This window comes from Desmodus rotundus, chromosome 2 (genome assembly GCF_022682495.2).
Source record: "Desmodus rotundus isolate HL8 chromosome 2, HLdesRot8A.1, whole genome shotgun sequence".
Taxonomy (NCBI): domain Eukaryota; kingdom Metazoa; phylum Chordata; class Mammalia; order Chiroptera; family Phyllostomidae; genus Desmodus; species Desmodus rotundus.
This window is the reverse complement of record NC_071388.1, coordinates 90,155,872-90,175,874: the sequence shown is the minus strand read 5'-3', so window position 1 is coordinate 90,175,874 and position 20,003 is coordinate 90,155,872. Positions and strand designations below refer to the sequence as shown.

At 38.8% G+C, this 20,003-nt stretch overlaps 1 protein-coding gene and 1 pseudogene across 1 annotated transcript in view; one reads left to right on the top strand and one right to left on the bottom strand.

Annotated features, from left to right (window-relative positions):
* The first annotated feature begins 2,936 nt into the window (after window positions 1–2,936).
* The window catches only part of SLC9C1 (solute carrier family 9 member C1), a 100,902-nt gene continuing 83,835 nt past the window's right edge, over window positions 2,937–20,003 (top strand). Inside the window, exons 1-5 of the mRNA XM_045185789.2 lie at window positions 2,937–3,007; window positions 3,320–3,444; window positions 7,425–7,633; window positions 8,770–8,870; window positions 17,195–17,323. Coding sequence (XP_045041724.2) covers window positions 7,483–7,633; window positions 8,770–8,870; window positions 17,195–17,323 — 381 coding nt within the window. The 5' untranslated portion in view covers window positions 2,937–3,007; window positions 3,320–3,444; window positions 7,425–7,482. The remainder of the gene's footprint in view (window positions 3,008–3,319; window positions 3,445–7,424; window positions 7,634–8,769; window positions 8,871–17,194; window positions 17,324–20,003) is intronic.
* LOC139440669 (Y-box-binding protein 1 pseudogene) lies at window positions 10,644–12,230 on the bottom strand (annotated as a pseudogene).

The following is a 20,003-nucleotide window of genomic DNA, read 5'->3' as shown; positions in this document are numbered from 1 at the left end:
GGAACACCACTACCCTACCCCTACACAGCTGATACTCCACAGAGGGCAAATGTTGGTGGTTGGTGGTCACATCCAGTCCTTGCTTCTGGCTGGCCTGGGTAAATCTCCCATTGATCTGGCAATAGCAATTAATGCTAAACTACAAAAGGAAGGTGTACTCAGCCCACATGAAGGGTGCATCTTGAGTGCCCAGCTTGGGTGATAGGGGAGGCTGTGCCACTTGAACCTGCAGGACACCTACTACATTAGACCACACTACCAAGATTGGGAGTCATAGCAGCTCTACCTAATACATAGAAACAAACACAGGGAGCCTGCCAAAATGAGAAGTCAAATAATCATGGCCCAAATGAAAAAGCAGATCAAATCTCCAGAAAAAGAACTAAACAAAATGGAGATAAGCAATCTATCAGATGCAGAGTTCAAAACACTGGTTATAAAGATGCTGAAGAAACATAGTGAGGACCTCAACAGCATAAAAAAGATCCAGTCAGAAGTAAAAGATACACTAATTGAAATAAATAACAATTGCCAGGGAAACAACAGTAGAGTGGATGAAGCCGAGAATCAAATCAGTGATTTGGAACATAAGAAAGCAAAAACAACCAATCAAAACAAGAAGAAGAAAAAGGAATTCAAAAAAATGAGGAAAGTGTAAGAGGCTTCTGGGACAACTTCAAGCATTCCAACACTCATCATAGGGGTGCCAGAAGGAGAAGAGAAAGAGCAAGAAATTGGAAATCTGTTTGAAAAAATAATGACAGAAAACTTCCCTAACTTGGTGAAGGAGATAGACGTGCAAATCCAGGAAGCACTGAGAGTCCCAGAGAAGATGGATGCAAAGAGGCCCACTCCAGGACACATCATAATTAAAATACAAGATGTTAAATAAAAAAAGAGAATCTTAAAAGCAGCAAGAGAAAAGTAGTTATTTACTGAAAAGGGTGTTCCCATAAGAATGTCAGCTGATTTCTCAAAAGAAACTTTGCAGGCCAGAAAGGATTGGCAAAAAATATTCAAAGTCATGAAAATTAGGAACCTATAGCCAAGATTGCTCTGCCCAGCAAAGATATCATTTAGAATCAAAGGGCAAGATAAAGAGCTTCCCAGACAAGAAAAAAAATGAAGGGGTTCATCATCACCCAACCCTTATTATGTGAAATGTTAAAGGGACTTATTTAAGAAAAAGAAGATCAAAACTATGAACAATAAAATGGCAATAAATACATATCTATTAATGAATAAATCTAAAAAACAAACTCAGCAAACAGCAAGAACACAGACAGAATCATGGACATGGAGATCATTTTAATGGTTGCCAGTTGAAAGGGGTTTGTGGAAGAATGGGTAAAGAGATGAGGGGATGAAGAAGTACAAATAGGTAGTTTCAGAACAACCATGAGGATGTAAAGTACAGTATAGGAAATGGAGTAGCCAAAGGATTTATACCCATGACCCATGGACATGAACAAAGCTGTGGGGATTGGTTGAGGGAATACAGGGGTGCTAGGTGTAGGGGGGCAAAGGGGAAAATACTGAGAAAACTATAATATCATAATCAATAAAATATAATTTAAAAAATAAATAAATTTAATAATGGTGAAATTTTTAAAAAGCGTAATCAAAATTTAAAAAAAGCAAATAATGGATGAGAGGAAATCATAGTATGTATTATAGAGATAAACCATGACTATTTCCCACTAAATTCCACCCAGATAAATTACATAAAAATGTATTTATTGAGGTAGAATTAAGTGGGGTAGAGAAATAAATGAAACACAGAGGAAATAAAATAACTTTAAAATAAATGTCAATATTGTGCTCACAAATGTATATAGTGATTGTTTCATTGCTAATTTAAATCTAGATCTAATAGAAGAGATCTCATATGTGATACTTATATTACCATCTACATGAGTTCTTCATCAGTAATCTCAACTTTTATTTAATTAAAATATTATGTGTGTATTATCAGTTTTAAAAACCTCCCCTAGTTTTCTTGACTGACCACTCCTAAAATGGATTTACATTTTTAACTTTGTGAAGAGTTTCCTTCAGCAAAGTCTCTTGTTTTGTGGCCACAGGGAGACCACTTGCGAAAGCTGTGAGAACTTCCTTGTGAGCCAGGAGGATAATTTAATCAAAGCTTCTTTTTTCATTTACTTCTGTGTTTGGTGAGTTTGCTTTTCCCTTTCCCCTTCTTTGACCTCTTTCCTCTGCACATTTTTTTCCTTAGGGATCAGAATAGTTTCACAAAGGCTTTGAGTAAATAAAGTTATAAAAAGGCATTGCACAAGCCAAAGAAGTATCTACATTTCAAAATCACTGCAAAATTTATCCCAAAATACTTTATGATGAGAGTGGGAATATTAAAACTGACTAAATGATAATATAAGTAAGTAATTTTAATTAAAATATCCTTTACATATTATGCCTAGAAAAAAGAAATGCATATATCATTATTCCTAAAAATTTCACCTTGCCCATCTGTCTTGATTCCATTCTCCCATATGCTCAAAATAGCTATTCATTTTATTCCCCCTAACCCAGCAATCTGCATCATCACATTTCAAAAACCTCTATAATCCTCTCTTATTATTCAGGAAACTCACCGCTACTAGAATTCGGGGAAATCAGTGTCCATGGGCTCTTTGACAGAAATTCACAGTACCCAACCTCTAAATTAATATAGCAATAAAATTTCTGAAGGTTTCTTTTCACTGTTGTTTATTTGAAAAAATAGGAACACACCTTAAGTCTTTGAAGGCTGCCTTAGATGTGCAAGGGAAATGATGCTGTGTAGCACCTTGGAGGACTGTACTTCATCAGCCAATCAAGTCATGGGTTATAAACTCAAAGCCAATGAGTGTGGACCAGGGGCGGGGCTTGGAGCAAGTAACTGTCATGAGGTTGTGCAGTTGGTTTTGACTGTTCTGGGGTGAACCGAATAGCCAGCTTTCACTTCCCACTTACATACCACAGGATATTCCTCCTGAGGCTTTGGATGGTGAGCTCTCCCTAGTTTCCCTCTTCTGGAAGTTACCCTTCCACGCTGGTACTTTCTCCTTCAGCCTCCCCTCCGAGAGGAAGAAATGTATTCCAGCCACAGATTCGGCCAACCGTTTTCTCTTGGAGTTTCAACCTTTCCTACAGTAGCTGGCAGCTAGCTAATCAAGGACTTACCCAAAGATCAATCAGCCTCTCAGTTGAAATGTCTGTCCCTTACCCACTGCCCCTTCTCCAGTAACTTCCTATGTCGACTTTTCTAACTATTCTCCTAGAACTTAAAGAAGGTATTTGTTCCCTTTGCTTTAATGAGGTACTGAGAGGAAATCACACTGACGCTGTGCCTGGAGCTGAGCCGCAGCTCAGAGGGAAAAAAAGCTCATTCTCACTGAAGATGCACTAGGAAGGCAACAGACCGACTGCCCACCTTCAGCATCTGTGAGTAAGCCCGCTGTTGTGTTGGGTGGTAGAAGAGTGTACTGACATCAGCCAGTCCTAGTTATTTGTCATAAAACATTAAGCCAGAGTTTGGCAACTTGTGAAAATTACTGGGATCCCACAGTGCCCTCTTCAGGAAACTTTTGTCACCCGAATCTTGCAAGATGTACTGATTAAGAGGAAAAAAGACTTACCATTTTCAGGAACAGGGTGAATTAATAGGGCTTCTCCATGGGAAAGAGAATTTCGGAAGGCTGACTGTTGAGGACAAATCAACATACCATTTTTGAGAGGGCAGTCATTAATGAAATCCACACACAAAAGAATGTAGCCATTATCTAATTTATTAGTAAATTAACATAGGAAACTTGTGTGGTAATTGCAAGACCAATCATTATTTTTTTCTTAATGAGGCATAGGCTCATAAATCGTCAAAAGTCAATTTAAGCTAAAGAAGAGTTTTAATTACAATGAAAGTCTATTTATTCTCACTGTTTGTTCTTCACCCATACCTTTTAAATTATTAAACTAGAATAATATTAGCATTTACCTGTTAATTTAAGGCAAGATCATTTCTTGGGTGAAAGGTTTGTTAGGAGAATTTGAAGTAGGGGTTGAAGACGCCAAACTGACTATTTGCCACATATTCACAGCCAAAATAGTGAGATATATATATATATATATATATATATATATATATATATATATATATAAAATTTAAATTTCAAGGAAAAGACTTGGAGTAATTTTATCCTTTTCTGAAAGGGATTTATTAGGGTTGAATATGTAAACTCATTAAAACTTTCAAATAAACAATTTTAGAAATGGGAAAAAGTGTTTATGGGAGTATGAATCATCACTTTTAGTTTGAAAACACAATACACTACATTAAGTGTATTAAATTCTGAAAGCACATAGGAATGTATAACTATAATTCAGAAAATAATTTTGGGGGGTCAAGCCCAAGAGGTTTAGTCCTAGAGAAGCAGTGAATAAGTTAATGTGTCCTCAGTAGTTTATTATTAACCAGGAATAAGTATCACCAGTCTATCACAATGGCAAGGAGTTCCGCTAGTGCAGTGTTTTTGTAAATGTGGCTCCTCTTTAGAACCACTGGGAAGCTTTTAAAGTTCCTAATACACAGGCCTCAGACCAATTAAATTAACCTCTAAGGGTGCCACCCAGGCACCTATATCTTTAAAACCCTCTAAGTGGTTCCAGTGTGTAGTTAAGGTTAAGAATCTCTCTTTCACAAGGATAACTGAGCTTGTTCTGCTCTATCACTTATATTATTATCAAGATCCCTTGGTCTACCTCCAGCTCTTGACATGTTAAAGTGAGGTTTAGGAACTTAAAATTTCTTTAAGTTAAAACAAAAATCAAACAAACAAAAAAAGCAGCTCCTGACATGAGGGAACCAGTCTGATACTCAGAGCTAGGTCTCACTCATTGTTACTAGGAGTCACTCCGGTGCTTACAACTAGTCTATGTTACTCTCCTGTTGGCCATAAATAATCCCACAGAATATCAACATCCGGGACTTCCGGCCAAGATGGAGGCGTAGGTAGACACACTGTGCCTCCTTGCACAACCAAAAGAAGGACAACAATTTAAAAACAAAAAACAACCAGAACTGACAGAAAATCGAACTGTATGGAAGTCCAACAACCAAGGAGATAAACAAGAAACATTCATCCAGACCAGTAGGAGGGGCGGAGACAGGCAGCCCAGGCGGAGAGGACTCACAGAAAGGCGGCGGCTGGTGGACCCCCCGAGGTGGCAGATTGTGGAGTGGGGCAGGCCAGGCTGCAGCTAGCAGACCCCACAAGGTGGTGGCTGGCAGACCCTGTGGCCCCACATTAGCGCATGGAGGAATGGCGGGGGAGCAAAGCAGACTGCGCAACCCAGGGCTCCAGTGCGGGGGAAAATAAAGCCTCAAACCTCTGATTGAAAACACCCATGGGGGTAAAAGCAGCAGTGGGAGAAACTCTCAGCCTCACAGGAGAGTTTGTTGGAGAGACCCACAGGGGCCTAGAGTGCACACAAGCTCACCCACTCGGGAATCAGCACCAGAGGGGCCCAATTTGATTGTGGGTAGCGGAGGGAGTGACTAACATCCGGCAGAGAGTAGAGCAAGCGCCGCTTTTCCTTCTTGGCCCCTCCCCCACGTACAGCGTCACAGTGCAGTGACCAGCATTACCCCACCCTGGTGAACACCTAAGGCTCCGCCTCTTTATGTAACAGGTGTACCAAGACAAAAAAAAAAAAAAAGGCCCAAATGAAAGAACAGATCAAAGCTCCAGAAAAAATACAACTAAGCAATGAAGAGATAGCCAACCTATCAGATGCAGAGTTCAAAACACTGGTAATCAGGAAGCTCACAGAATTGGTTGAATTTGGTCGCAAATTAGATGAAAAAATGAAGGCTATGCTAAGAGAAACAAAGAAAAATGTACAGGGAACCAATAGTGAGGCGAAGGAAACTGGGACTCAAATCAACAGCGTGGACCAGAAGGAAGAAAGAAACATCCAACCAGAAAAGAATGAAGAAACAAGAATTCAGAAGAATGAGGAGAGGCTTAGGAACCTCCAGGACATCTTGAAACGTTCCAACATCCGAATTATAGGGGGGCCAGAAGGAGAAGAGGAAGAACAAAAAACTGAAAACTTATTTGAACAAATAATGAAGGAGAACTTCCCTAATATGGCAAAGGAAATAGACTTCCAGGAAGTCCAGGAAGCTCAGAGAGTCCCAAAGAAGCTGCAACCAAGGAGGAACACACCAAGGCACATCATAATTGCATTACCTAAGATTAAAGAGAAGGAGAGAATCTTAGAAGCAGCAAGAGAAAAGGACACAGTTACCTACAAATGAGTTCCCATAAGACTGTCAGCTGATTTGTCAAAAGAGACCTTACAGGCAAGAAGGGGCTGGCAAGAAGTATTCCAAGTCATGAAAGGCAAGGACCTACATCCAAGATTACTGTATCCAGCAAAGCTATCATTTAGAATGGAAGGGCAGATAAAGTCCTTCTCAGATAAGGTCAAGTTAAAGGAGTTCATCATCACCAAGCCCTTATTATATGAAATGTTAAAGGGATTTATCTAAGAAAAAGAAGATAAAAAATATGAACAGTAAAAATGACAGCAAACTCACAGTTATTAACACCTAAAACAAAAACAAAAGCAAACTGAGCAAACAACTAGAACAGGAACAGAACCACAGAAATGGAGATCACATGGAGGGTTATCAACAGGGGAGTGGGAGGGGGAGAGAGGGGGGAAAGGTACAGAGAATAAGTAGCATAAATGGTAGGTAGAAAATAGGGGGAAGATAAGAATAGTATAGAATGTAGAAGCCAAAGAACTTATAAGTATGACCCATGGACATGAACTATAGGGGGGGAATGTGGGAGGGAGGGGGTGGACAGGATGGAGTGGAGTGAAGGGGGGGAAATGGGACAATTGTAATAGCATAGTCAATAAATATATTAAAAAAAAGAATATCAACATCCAATGAAATTCTGAGACCATAATAAAGTGAGACAAAACAAAGTTACTGTGCAGCCCATACAATATCAACATTCCTTCTCTGCTAAAATGAGTGATGGCTGCATCTGTCCCCATTACAGCTCGCTCTATTCTGCCCTGCCTATAGAGAAGATTATTGAGACACCCACCCACCAGTGTCACCCTGTGTTCACTCAGCATTATGCACCCGGTCTCTATCCAACTGTCTGAAATGCTTTTTCCTCTAACCTGTAGCTAGTCTCTATCACCTGGGGTTGTATTTTTTCTATCTTATTTAAGTTGAAAGCATCATAGGTGGGGGAGGCATCCCTAATTTTGACAGACCCTAAGATATTACTAGAAATAATTAAGGAGAAATAGGGCTTTTCTTTTCTTTCTTTTTTTTTTTTTTTAAATAAAAGCATTCGATGACCACCAAGTAGGTAAATCTTACTTTCCTTTTATCTTAGGTGCATTTTGCAGAATGTCATAAGAGTTGGATTCAGGTGGTCTGTAAGAAACAACACAATGGATTTGAATTCCAATACTTACAATTTCACTTATCTTAACAAAGGAATTACTGGCACGTGGGTGGAATTTATCCGGAATAAGTTCATTCATTATCCTCAGGACCTCCCTGAAATCATTTTAATCGTGCCTTTGATCTGCACAATTGGAGGTAGGTGTAACTCTTTATTTTAGCTTATTGTATGGATTTATTTTGTAAATGTCACCATATAGAAATTTTTTAAGTAGCAATAATAGGAAATTAGAATTTTGTTCCTAAATTCATACTTTTATTCCAAGATTTTCAATTAAATGAATCCAACAATAATCTGACCCCTGAGAAGACATATGTAAAATCTAATTCATATTCTTTACCTCTATTGGGTTCAAAATATTCACACCTTCTAACTTGCCAGATTATGGAAAAATTTAAATCAAGGGAAGGATTGAAACAGATAAGCAGGAAATTAAGGGTTGGGGGATTTTTTTGTTATCAGCATTACCATAAACTATTGTTTCATTCATATTTCAAAGTTAACTGTCCCAACACTTTCTCCACTGGGACAAAGAATTTTCAAAGTGACAGGTCTTCTGAATAGTTCAGTCATTTTTTAACCACTTGACACGGTGTCTCATTGGTTTTGTACAAAAGATAAATTATTCCCAGCTCTTATGAGAAGAAAAGTACACTGTAGAAACAAAAAGAAGGCACTTTTTAGAATCTTTTTTTTTCACCTGACTAGTAATTGTATTAAAAAGAAGCAGAAAACATTAAGCTGAAGAAAATGTTGTGATATTGTTTATTGCACTGAACAAAGTTAAATATTCAGGTTTGCTAATGTGCATTAGCTAACTAGTAATAGGTAGCTGGTTTTTCTCATTGGGAAAATTATTGTAGCTAGTTCCTCATTGTTACCTTGGGAATCAGTCAGGAGATTTTATTAAAGTTTATTTATTAACCTCTCACTGCAGGATTGCTAAAGAAACTACTCAACTTATAGCATGTGCAAAAACTGCTATAAACATTTTAGTAGAAACCCAAGAACCAGTGATTGCTAGCAATATTTATTAACAATGCTAAAGAAATGAGATGCTTCACAGAACAAACAGGTCAAGCAGGAATCTAGTGGATTAACAATTAAATTAATTCTGTGTGCTTAACTGTGAAGGAAGATTTCAAATACAGGACTTATAGGAAGTGAGTAGTAGAACAGTATTTCATTGTCCTCAGTATTAAGAAATCATATCAAATTAAAGTCCTTAAAATGTAATATTTCACTGCTTTTTAATAAAGACATTTTTTTGCAGCATTTTTGAACCTACACTTGAAAGACTTTCCAATTCCACTCCCTGTGATACTATTTTTAATGGGATCCAGTTTTGAAATGTTAAGTTTTACATCAGACAAGGTGTGTATAGTAAATATGAATATTTTGTACTATAGCTAAGATTCATATAAATACAAAGATGGCTTTAAAAATTTGTAAAAATACTTGTCTCTTCACTGTTCTGCCACTTGATAGATGTTTAGGATCTGCATAATATCAGATGTGTAGGAAAAGGAATCATGGGTGAAAGAGCTGAAATCCAGCTAAACACAGTCAAACAGAGCCTAGGTCTGAATCTAGGTAGGCAATTCAGAATGAGTACACATGCAGCTACTGAGAGTGTGAGTGGCTAATGAGTTATTTTAGCAGAATTCAAAAGCCTAGACAAGTATTGGTTAACAAGATAGAAGTCCAGAGAGACTTAGAGCTGCTGGCACAAGACTCTGGTAGCAAGAGAATTCTCACATTAAACCAATCTATTGCTGCAGTTAGGAATGTTTCGTGGGGTTCCCATTAGAATATTGGCTAGTCTCTAAGTGTGCCTGACTTACAATATATCAAAAAATATAAATTGAATCTTGTATCTGGCTTTGGAAGTGAGGAACAAGGCAAACTATAGAGATAATCAAAGCGGTTCTAGTATTACTAAATAGATGGGAAGAGCTGGAGACAGGCAGAGAAGAGGGAATGTATTTACTTACTACAAGGGATATAGAATGCAGTATTGATACAATAGTCCTCTAACCCAAGGGTTGGTGGCAAACTTTTTCTGTAAAAGTAAATATAGTAAATATTTTAGATTATGTAAGCCACATAATCTCAGTTACAACTACTCAACCCTGCCACTGTAGTTTAAAAGCAGCCATAGGCAAATATAAGTGAATTGGCATGACTGTGTGACAGTAAGACTTTATGTACAAAAACAGGCACTGAGCCAGATTCAGCTAAGGGGGCCATATTCTGCCAATACCTATGCCAGTTAGTCAGAATATGAATGAGAATGTGAAAATGGTTGACTTTCCCAAACTTAACCAGTGATATAAATGTGTTTATACACACACACACATACGTACATATGTAAGAACAAAAGCAGATTACTACTTTATTTGTTATGAACAGGTTTTATAACTATATGATTTTGGTACAAAAGCAATTAAAAAAATTTTTTTTGACAAAGATCTAAGACCTTCAACAGGTGCTTGCAGGTTGTTGACTTTTTTGAAAAAAATCAAGTTGTAAACTTTTATTACAAATTAAAAATGAGGTTATTAAAATCTCAACTTGACCAGATATGAAACAATTTAAAAACCTTTAAAAGTGTATTGAGAAAAATCAAGTTCAAGGGGTTGGGGGGAATGGAGTGGAAGGATCAAAAAAAAGAGAAAAAGAAAACTCATGGACAACAGTGTGGTGATTGTGGGGGGGCAGGGTATTGGGTGGAGGTGGAAGAGGGCAGAGGGGCATAAAGGGCAATGGAAAAATACAATAACATTGAAAAGTGGTGATAAAAATGTATTTGCCATTCCCAAAAAGACAGTTTTAGGTAAAAATAACAAAAAAGCCATGCTGCAGAGATAATGCAGATAGTTCTAGTTATCTGGTCAACAGGCAAAAAAGGAAGATCTAAGGATTTCAGCTCTAATCTGTTCGTTTCTTACTGCTGGAATTTCATAGCATTTCTTTGTGTTGGATGACTAAAGCAGAGGACGGTAGAGATGATAACCCAGCCCTTTGTTTACTCAACCCGCCCCCGCTCAGCCTCCAAAGGAACCAATTCTCAGCTGGTGGATGGGCTGTGTTTGTTTCTTTGCCATCTGTGGTTTGGGGTTTTCTGGGCACCTGAATCAGTTGAAGTTACAGTAATACAGACTGTTGAGGTGGCTGCTAACCTTGGGTCTCATCTCCTTGATTTTCCTTATTTTTTCACTGCTGTCCTCGGTTGTCTTTGGTGAGGAAGACCCCCAGGGAATCGTGGTCTATAGCCTCAACACATGTTCTGTCTCGCTGGTCTACCTTGTTCTCCTGCACTCTGGTTGTCAGCACCCTCCGTCACTTCTCCTTGCACAGGAGGGTTCAAATGACACTGGGAAAATGACCTGTGCCCAGATCTGGACTGCCTGCCACCTTGAAAGCCAAATTTGGGAGACAGGTGCTGAGGAGAAGGAAAGAAGTCTTTCCAATTGCTGACAATTTGGGAGATGGGGGACTTTTCTTGCACTCAAAAACCCATATCTCCTCTCTGGTCAAGCCGGTGATTCTTACGGGGAGTTGGTGAGAATTCAGGAGGGGAGAGACTTCCGGGTGGGGGGTGATGTAGGCATGCTGTTTCTCTTGGGAGTGAGGAGAGGGGCTACCAAAAGGGGATTCAAGTAGCTTCTTCCCAAGCCCACTCCTTCATCTGGTTTTCTCTCTATTTGCACTAGCATTCCTCCCTCCAGGGGGCACTTGTGGTTCTTGGCCAGCATATCTCAAAGCTTGAAACAGAACTGAAATCTGGGTTGATATAACTTTGATTACTAGCTGGGAGATTTACAATTTAACATCTTAGTGCAGACAGAGGTTTTTAAGAGAAGGGAAGAGAGGGAAAGCAGCAGGCGGTGGAACTGTGGACACGCAAGCAGTATCCTTGCTGGTCCTGATATGGATCTTCATGGTCAGCATCCTTGAGTTGGAGGGACTGTTTCTTAGGTTTGCTCAGGAGCCGAACCTGTTGCTTTTAGTACAGTATACTTACTGTAGAAACTTTTAACATGTAAACTAGCTTTGAGAGAAGAACCAGGTTAGAGTAACAAGCTGGGTTTAATATTTACTTAGGTTAACATGGGTAGCTTTATATAAGTATAGTGTGTTCATTCCCCATTACAGGAATGCTGTGGTCCACATCCACAGGGTCTCTGCATGTGGTAAAGTGGGAACCATTACCTGCAGTAGGGGCAGGTGCTGTTGGGCCTGGACTTTGGGAGCACTCTCCAATCCCTCATTCTTTCCCCCACTCTCACCATTCTGGTAATTCTGCTGGTAATCGGATGGAGGACCCCTGAAATATGGATAGTGTCTATAAGGGTTATAGTCAGCTGCATATTTACTGCCTCGCACTGGAACTCCACTGGAGCTTGTGACATTTGCTACCTCCACACCCTTTTCTCCTTCAACAACATCAAACTGCACAGTCTCTTCATCTTTTACACTATGAAGGTACTTCCTAGGGTTATTCTTCTTTATGGCAGTCTGGTCTACAAATACATCTTCCTTGGTGTCATTCCTGTTGATGAAACCCTATCTGTTTCTTACCTTGAACCACTTTACTGTTCCCAAAACCTCCATTGTGATGACCTTCTTGTTTCCAGTGATGTGAGGCCACCCAGACTGGGCGGCTGCTGCCTGTAGTGCTGGGCTTGGTGTTGGCAATGCAGAGGGTGCAGGAGGGGGTAGAGGACGCATTGTGCTGCTGCTGGGTCTCAAATCTCACTGCTCATGGTTGCTCTGATGGTGACTGGGGCTGGCTGCAGGCAGCTGCGTCTCCTCTTGAGGTGTGATGGTGACTAGGCTGGCAGTGGGGCTAATCAGGACTCTCTGGGGTCTGCTCTCTGCTTTCACTATGAATTGAACTCAATTTTAAGTACTTCTATAAAATTTACTATTTGTCAATAATTCTTTAAGGGAAGAAATGATGTGTCAAAAATTGTGAAGGGTCTACGATTTTACTCTACTTGCAAGCTAATACTTTAGCCTGCCACAGTTTCATGGTCCTGGCAAAACCCATGTAACTCCTGGGCCTGCTAAAAAGGACTTTATCATTCATCACAAACATAGAAGCCAGAGTTTCAGCAGTCTCTTGTGCCTGCTCAGTGAGTCCCAGTTCCCACAGAGAGAAGCTAAGAGGGCCAGACAAAACCTGCATACACAATGGGTTGGATTACAGGAGAAGAAACATGAGCTTAGAGAACTTGAATATTTTATGATGCACAGATAACTCATCTGCCCTCTTGTCCAGGGGGAGAGGTTATCCTTACTACACTGGACTATATAGTAAATATGCCCCTTGTGCTAGAGAGAAACACTTGCTCTATCTTCCAAAGCTGTTAGTCATTTGACTTCCAGTCAAGATGGCGACGTAGGTAAACAGGGCTCACCTCCTTACACAACCACATCAAAATTACAACTAAACTATAGAACAACCATCATTCAGAACTGTTAGAAATTGAGCTGAATCGAAGTCCTACAACTACAGAATTAAATAAGAAACAACATCAAGACTGGAAGGAGGGGTGGACACATGGAATGTGCTGGTCCCACACCCATGTGAGGTACATAAAAATTGGGAAGGATATTTCAGGAGTGTGGGGTCCCAGCCACACACCAGGCCCCTCAGCCCAGGTTTCCAGTGGCAGGAGAAGTTTTCATAACTTCTGGCTGTAAAAACCAGCAGGGATTGAGACTGTGGAAGACAAACCGCTAGAATTTTAGGCAGTTCTTCTTAAAGAGCCCATGAACAAACTTACTCAGACTGAATTGCTCTAGGCTCCACTGCCAGGAAAGCAGGTTAAAAGGCATCAGAGACATATGAGGAAGAGCTGAGTTGTCTGGCATCAGGGTAAGAGCTGGGGGGCAGCTTTCTCCCAGACATAAGTGCTAGCAGAGGCCATTGTTGCTTTTCTGAGCCCTTCACCCACAGAGCTGGCAGGAAGGTACCATATCTGAGACTGCATCAACCTGGCTCACACTGTTTGTCCCACCCTGGTGATTTCCTGAGGCCTTGCTCCAACCAACTTTCACGCCTACTCAAGCTGTTTCCAGTGGCTTTTACACACAAATGGCTCTTCTTGGTGCATGCTTCAGATTTTCCTAAATTCAGACAAGAAGCATCTGGCTTCAGTGAACCCTGTACCTCTTGCTAAGTGGCATCAGGCCTGGCACTAGCAGCAGCTGGCCTTGGTTCACAGTTTGGCCTCACCTGGGCACCTCCAAGCCCAGCACAAGTAGTAATCATCTGCAGATCACTTTGTAGCTTATGTTGTGTGACCCAGGACAGAACACAGGTGATTGCTGACCTTTGACATGCCAACAGCAATCAAGACTCATCTATGACGAGAGGTATACACAGTCCACAGCTGGTGTACCTGGAGTACCCAGCTTGGATAATAGGGGAAGCTGTGCCACTGAACCCTACAGGACACCTACTACATTAGGCCACTCTATCAAGCCTGGGAGATGTAGTAGCTCTACCTAACATACAGAAACAATCACAGGTAAACTGCCAAAGTAAGAAGTCAATGAATCATGGTCCAAATGAAAAAACAGATCAAAACTCCAGAAAAAGAACTAAACAAAATGGAGATAAGCAATCTATCAGATGCAGAGTTCAAAACACTGGTTATGAGGATGCTCAAGGAACTTAGTGAAGACCTCAACAGCATAAAAAAGATCCATTCAGAAATGAAGGATACACTAATTGAAATAATGAACAATTTACAGGGAATCAACAGTAGAGTGGATGAAGCTGAGAATCAAATCAGTGATTTGGAACATAAGAAAGCAAAAAACTATCTTCATAGTGTAAGCAGGTTCTGGGACAACTTCAAGCAAACCAGCATTTGCATCATGGGAATGCCAGAAGCAGAAGAGAAAGAGTAAGACATTGGAAATCTATTTGAAAAAGAATGACAGAAAACTTCCCTAATTTGGTGAAGAAAATAGATATACATGTCCAGGAAGTACAGAGAGTTTCAAACAAGATGAACCCAAACAGGTCCACTCCAAGACATATATCATAATTAAAAGACAAAGGACAATACAAAGAGAGAATCTCAAAAGCAGCAAGAGAAAAGCAGTTAGTTACCTACAAGGGAGCTCCTATAAGATTATAAGCTAATTTCTCAAAAGAATCATTGTAAACTAGAAAGAATTAGCAAGAAATATTCAAAATGATGAAAAGAAAGGCCCAACAACCAAGATTACTCTTCCCAGCAAAGGTATCATTTAGATTCCAAGGACAGATAAAGAGCTTCCCAGACAAGAAAAAGCAAAAAGAGTTTATCACCACCAAACCAATCTTATATGAAACGTTAAAGGATCTTCTTTAAGAAGAAGAAAAAGAAGATCAAAACTATGTACAATAAAATAGAAATAAATACATATCTATCAATAATTGAATGTAAAAAACAAAGTAAACAAGCAGAACTAGAAAAGAATCATAGATACAGAGAACATTTTGATGGTTGTTTAAGGGAAGAGGGATAGTGGAGGATGGGAGAAAAAGGTAAAGGAATTAAGAAGTACAAATTGGTAGTTACAAAATAGTCATGGGGATGTAAAGGACAGCATAGGGAATAGAGTAGCCATAGAACATAAATGCATGACCCATGGACATAGACCACAGTGTGGGGATTGCCTGAGGGTGTGGGGAGGAGTTGGGTGGAGAGGGGAAAAGAGGAAATAATTGAGACAACCATAATAGCATAAAAATAAAATATAATTAAAAAAATAAAAAATCACAAATATAATTAAAAATAAAGAATATCATACTAATTTTGCATTCATAATAGACAAATTTCTAAATGTATATATATAAACACAAGAAACTGGAAAACATGTAGTTATTTTTGCTGATGGGATCATTTTTACTTCCACTTTGTATTTTCCATATCTTACAAATTTCCTACTGTCTATACATACAGCTTTTGTAATCAAAATATACATATCTACATTAGGTAAAATATTCTTTCTTTTAAAGAAAATTATTTTATTGTTCAAGTACAGTTGTCTGCATTTATCCCCACCACTCCCCCTCCACCTAAACCATCCCTACCTCCCTCCCCTGCTTCTACCCCCTGCCCTTGGTTTTGTCCATGTGTCCTTTATAGTAGTTCCTGAAAACCCATACATGTCCCCTTCTCCCCCATTATCCCCTCCCACATCCCTCTGGTTACTGTCAGATTTTTCTTAATTTCAGTGTCTCTGGTTCTATTTTGCTTGCTTGTTTGGTTGGTTGATTAAGCTCCACTTACAGGTGAGATCATATGGTATTTGTCCCTCACCACCTGGCTTATTTCACTTAGCATAATGCTTTCCAGTTCCATCCATGCTGTTGCAAAGGTTAGGAGCTCCTTCTTTCTTTCTGCTGCATAGAATTCCATTGTGTAAATGTACCAAAGTTTTTCAATCCATTCATTTACTGATGGGCAATTAGGCTGTTTCCAGCACTTGGCTATTGTAAATTATGCTACTATGAACATTGGGGTGCATAGGTTCTTTTGGATTGGTGTTTCAGGGTTCTTAGGATATAATCCCAGCAGTGGAATTGCTGGGTCAAAAGGCAGTTCTAATTTTAGTTTTCTGAGGAAATTCTATACTGTTTTCCACAGTGGCTGCACCAGTCTGCAATCCCACCTACAGTGCACTAGGGCCCCCTTTTCTCCATAACCTCTCCAACACTTGTTGTTTGTTGATTTGTTGCTTTGTTTATGATGGCCATTCTCATTGGCGTGAAGTGGTATCTCATTGTGATTTTAATTTGCATCTCTCTGATGGCTACCAAAGCAATTTATAGATTCAACACAATCCCTATTAAAGTACCAATGGCACATTTCACAGATATAGAACAAACATTTCAAAAATTTATATGGAACCATAAATGACCCTGAATAGCTGCAGCAATTTTGAGAAAGAAGACCAAAGTAGGAGAGATCACAATACCTGATATCAAACTGTGTTACAAGGTCCCTATAATCAAAACAGCCTGGCACTGGCATAAGAACAGGCACATAGACCAATGGAACAGAATAGAGAGCCCAGAAATAAACCCAAGTCTCTACAGTCAATTAATATTTGATGAAGGAGCAAGAAGCATAAAATGGAGTAAAAATAGCCTCTTCAACAAATGGTTTTGGGAGAGCTGGACAGCTATGTGCAAAAAAATGAAACTTGATCACTAACTTACACCACACAAAAAGGTAAAATATTCTTTCTAAGAAAATAAACAAACAAAAAAATTGTTAGTCATTCAAGTATTCTTGGAAAGGTAGTCTGGAAGAAAAGCAGTCAGTGCCTCTACTCACAAGACAGGGAGCACAAGAGACTGTGGAGAATCAGCTCCCATATGCATAGAATCAGCTCTTCTATGCCTGAAAATCTCCTAGATATTCTCTAGTGTCCATGTGATATACTTCCTATTGATTCTATATTTTCTTTAAAAAATAAAATGAACATAGGTATGTACATTATCTTTCCACTGTATTTGGTGATAATCTGATGGAAAATTATAAAAATCAAACAGTTAAAACTTTAGCACTTATTACATTATGATGATATTTTTCTCTTTTGCTACAGGTAAGAGTGCCTAGCATGTATTCTATGCTAATAGAAGTATGGATAAATGAGAATATGACATATTTTTATATTATTAGGTCCAAAAATATTCAGATGCCATACAATGGATGGATCAAGATCTTTTTTTTGATTTATTTACACCAGTGATTATCTTTAATGTTGCATTTGACATGGATGTTTACATGCTCCACAAGTTATTTTGGCAGGTAAAAACTATTCTTTTTCAATAATATCATTCACTCATGAACTACTATATTTTATCCATGTTCACATTTTTTAAGATTTTGCTCCAATTAGAAAATAAAGAAGATGGGAATAAGTATGAGATATGAGAGAAGTAATTCAACTTTATATTTTAGTGAATAAACCATATCTTGGCATATGTCTAGTATACTGAAGACTCAGGGAAAAAATTATGCAGGAAAAAAGTAATTCTGAAAATAATGAGTGGTAGAACTTAATTCCAGTTATAATTTTAACTCTTACATGCTATAAGAGAGTTATTATGAAATATATTAGGTCCAGTACAAAAAATTATTTATAAAATTCATTTTAAATAGTTGCCTTCTAAAACTCCTGACACCCACATGTAGAAGAAAAATACAGAGGAGAATATTTACAGAAACAACTATAACTCTCATTTATAAACTAGTATGATTTTTTTCTAATCATGTGAGCTTTTGACCTCATCAAAGAAAGACCTTGAGGGAAAAATACTTCAGATCTTAAACAGAGGTGAATTACTTTCAAAGTAAGCAAAACATTAGAAGCGAAACTGTTAAAACAATGTACAATACACTTGAACTGAGTCCAGAAAAATGGAGGTCAGACAAATGACCAAATAATGTAATTGAAAAGAATAGAGATATAAAAGTAGTTTGAGCTGGTTCTGGCGATCTCTGCCAAGCTGTCTCCTGCATCTGTTCAGCTCTGGAGGCCAGCTGAAGCAGCAGGCTGAGCTAGATGTCTAGAAGGCACCGCACCTGCGTCTGCTGGTTGGTACTGTTAGTGTTAGCTTTAGGCAATAGGGTCACTGTGACACATATATCTCATCATCTAACAGGGGTGTCCAACCTTTTGGCATCTCTCAGCTACACTGGAAGAAGAAGAGTTGTCTTGGGCCACACATTAAATATACTGCAATACAGAATCACAAAAAAAATCTCATAATGTTTTAAGTAAATTTACGATTTTTGTGTTGGGCTGAATTCGTAGCCATCCTGGGCTACATGTGGCCTGCAGGTTGGACACCCCTGATAGAAGGTTATTTCAGGGTTCTTCACTTGGCAATGCAGTCTCAGACAACAGCAGGAGAGGGAAAGCTCAAATTTGACAGTGTTACCTAAGTTTCTCCTTGCATCATGCTTGCTCTTACTGCTTTTAGTCAAAGTGAATCTCATGACTGACCCAAAGTCAGAGTGGGAGATAACAACCCAATGGTGTGACTGCAGGAAGCAGAATTACTGCAGCCACTTTCGCAAAGAATGTACCCCGTGATTTACTGAGGTATCAGCAACAGCTATGTCGTGGAAGAACAAGGATTTGAGCTTCCTGACTTGCTATCTTCTTGTTGCAGAGCCTCATTTTAATTTGGTTCTTCAAATACGAGTCAGTAATACAACAGTCCAGACCACTAAAACCTTCAAAATGAGAACTCATCCACCCTAGAGGTATCTAATGTACAGGGCCTTGATTTTCTTTCACCATCCTGGTGCTGTCATCAAGCTTTATCCACAGGAGAACACCTCTCAGTAGCACCACACGAGTACTCTATTATTGTTTTGCTACTTGTAAGACTGGGTTAGTGATGTATAATCAAGGGACTTAACCAAAATCACTCTGCACTAGCACCTGCACCCGGGCCTTCTGAGTCAGAGTCCAGTGCTGATTCCCCAATTCATTCTGTATGGGTGTGTCTGTACAAGGGAAACAGCTAAATAGTCAGAAGGCAATAAGGGCATTTCCCAACATTATTATGAAATCCTTATAATTACTCTTTTTTATTTTATTATTTTTAATTGAGATGATTGACATGTAACATTATATTAGTTTCAGGTATACAACATAATTATTTGATATTTGTACATATTTTAAAAAGACCATCAAAATAAATCTAATTGATATTCAAATATACAATATGGCAGTGTTAACTCTAGCCACCATACTGTATATTCCATCTCCATGATTTATTTATTTTATAACTGGAAGTTTGTACCTTTTGACCACTTCACCCATTTCACCCAAACCCCAGCCTCAGCCTCTGACAATCATCAATCTGTTCTCTGTATCTATGAGTTCAGCGGTGTTTTTTTCCTTTTTAGATTCCACATACTAGTTAGTTCACGTGGTATTTGTCTTCCTTTGTCTGATTTATTTCACTTAGCATAATGCCCTAAAGGTCTATCCATATTGTTGCAAATGGCAAGATATTTTTTAAGACTAAATAATACTGCATTGTGTGTGTGTGTATCCCATTTTCTTTATCCATTCATCCACTGATGGACACTTACGGTTACTTCCATGTCTTGGGTATTGTAAATGATACTTCAGTGAGCATGTGAGTGTAGTTGTAAATTGTTATACATAATTTTAGGCACAATGACCACATTTTCCTAAGTTCATTTGAGAATAAAATTGGTAAATAGCCACCACAAGTACAACCAGAGAATGTAGAAGGCAATGGTGGGAAGGCAGAAGGTAGGGAGGGTTTCAGTCCTAAAATAACCAAGTTTTCTTCCCATCATTTCTACAGGCCTCTGCTATTTCCCTACATTGTTTCTGTTACCATATTTTTTCTTTCTTTTTCTTTTTTGTCACTTCTTTTTATATTTGTGTATTTTTTTATGTTATGAGCTATGTCTCCGTTTTTATGCATAGTGAAATGCA